Source organism: Papaver somniferum, chromosome 4 (genome assembly GCF_003573695.1).
Source record: "Papaver somniferum cultivar HN1 chromosome 4, ASM357369v1, whole genome shotgun sequence".
Lineage (NCBI taxonomy): Eukaryota > Viridiplantae > Streptophyta > Magnoliopsida > Ranunculales > Papaveraceae > Papaver > Papaver somniferum.
In genome coordinates this window covers 93118020-93120085 of record NC_039361.1, presented here as the reverse complement: position 1 = coordinate 93120085, position 2066 = coordinate 93118020, and the positions used below count along the sequence as shown (strand labels likewise).

The 2066-nt window shown below is 38.7% G+C and overlaps 1 protein-coding gene across 1 annotated transcript; it reads left to right on the top strand.

The window, feature by feature from the left end:
* The first annotated feature begins 213 nt into the window (after window positions 1–213).
* LOC113272815 lies at window positions 214–1742 on the top strand. The gene is made up of 2 exons (XM_026522613.1): window positions 214–1203; window positions 1395–1742. The coding sequence occupies exons 1-2, from the start codon at window positions 214–216 to the stop codon at window positions 1740–1742; spliced, it is 1338 nt and encodes a 445-aa protein (XP_026378398.1).
* The last annotated feature ends 324 nt before the right edge of the window (window positions 1743–2066 follow it).

Genomic DNA, 2066 nt, shown 5'->3' with positions numbered 1-2066 from the left:
CGTCTAGTAAAAATTGCATTTCTATGTACGTTGATTCAAGAAAAGAAGTGTGAGAAGTGAGACTTAAAAAAATCGCATGAATATTTTAATTAACGATCAATTTCTCCCATTTTTTTCTCTCTCTTGGCTCTGAGGCGATTTTTCCTTAGGGTTTAGGGTTTTCAAACTTTTCCATTTTTTTGATTCTTCTCAATCATCTACGGGTTATTTGAGATGGGAGATGCTTCTCATGCGTCTCATGTTAGGTCTCGTACTTATGCTGATCAGGTGAAGGGGAAGCAACAACTTCCAACAACATCTATTGATCTTAGTTCTTTACCATTGCCAACGCTAAAAGAAGGCAAACCTGCGGTTGTTTTACCTGAGTCTTTCTATTTGGAAGGTTGTGATATTTGGAAATTCAGTCTTATTGGACGTTTAGATTTCAAAGGAATTACTTTCCAAGAGGTGAAAGATGATTTGGAACATCAATGGCAGCTAGGTCAAGGTGTGGTTCAGTTAATTCCTATGAGTAGAGGTTTCTTCACCATCAAGTTACAATCCCAAGCAGCAAAATACAAGCTTTTGAATGCTGAAGCTTGGTTTTTTAGACATCAAAAGCTATCCCTAATTGAATGGTTTCCTGGTTTTGATGCTGAGAAACAAAGATCATCTCATGCTTCCGTGTGGGTTTCTTTTCCAGGGCTTCCATTAGAATTCTGGACAGAAAAAATGTTATTGTCCTTCGCTAAATCATTAGGAACTCCAATTGTGGTTGATAGCCGTACTCTTGCTCATGAATATGGTCACTTTGCATCAGTTCTGGTGGATATAAATTTTGCTGAAGCAGCTACTGATGCTATTCATATTACGGTTGGGGGTTTAGATTCTTGGCAATCTGTTGAGATTCAAAAAATTCCAAAATATTGTTCCAAGTGCAAGTTGATTGGGCATACTGATCATGAATGTAGGAAGCAGCACAAGGAAAATACTGAGCGAAAACTTGTGGTAAGCAAACAAGTTAGCGTTGATGAATCTCAACCTGGCGTGAGCAATATTCCTCAACATGCTGGAGGGGAATGTCAAGTGGCTAGGCGTAAGAAGAAGGGTAAGAAAAAGGCTCAAAACGTCAATGTAGTTGTCCGTGATGTTGTTGACAATAGTGCTGGTGAAGAAGCTGGTGTGGAGTTTGCTGCTAAGCTGGTGAAGGCTCAGCAGTTGGAGGTTGTTATGGCACAAGCCAAAGCTGATTTTGATTTTTTTTTTGCTAAGTCAAGTCCAAAGCTGATTTTGAATCTGTCTATGTTGAATTGGCGAGAACTAAACAAGCACAGGCTTCAAAATCAGTTTTAGTTAACAATGGAAAAGTGGGTGAAACTAATCCATCAACTATAACAAGTCTGGTTGGAACTCAGATTCCTAAACCTGTTAGGATTGTGACCGCAACTCCAACTCTTCTTTGTGATCAGCTTACGGCTGGGGAGTTCCTTTTGATTAGAAACAGATATAATGCTATTGAAACAATTCAAGATGTGGTGGAGAGTTCAGATGATGCAAAGTTTAGGGCTGATCAAGAAGCTAGGCGTGTTCGCATGCAATCCATGCACAAGGTAGTGAATACTACTGATGTTAGGAATGCTTCAGATTCCGAGTCTCTTCAGGATTCCAATTTGAGAATTTGTGCTGAAAAAGGAAGTTTACCAAGATTAAATTCTGGTGCAACTTCTCAGATTGATACTAACTCCTCCAAAACTGGTTTTTAATGCGTGTTCTATATTGGAACATAAATGGCATTGCTCGTGATGCTGCTAAAAATAAGTTGCGTGAGTTGTTTCATGATTTCAAGCCGGATATTTTATGTCTTGCAGAGCCAAAGGTACATTGTACTTTAAATTTCTTGCAAACCTTATATGTGGATGGCTATAAGAAAGAAGTTATTCATAATTCTGTTGGTTCGTCTAAAGGAAACATATGGATTTTTTGGTCCAGCTGCATAGCTACGCCTGTAGTTATGAATTCTAGTAGGCAAGCTATTACTATTGAAGTAGAGGGGGTTTTGATTTCCTTTGTTCATGCTAGATGTTTAC

Excerpts from the sequence above, each read along its gene's own strand:
- LOC113272815 (XM_026522613.1), top strand. The coding sequence starts at position 214 with ATGGGAGATGCTTCTCATGCGTCTCATGTTAGGTCTCGTACTTATGCT. Across the intron at positions 1,204-1,394 it reads TGAAGGCTCAGCAGTTGGAG|ATTCCTAAACCTGTTAGGAT; the intron begins GTTGTTATGGCA and ends GTTGGAACTCAG.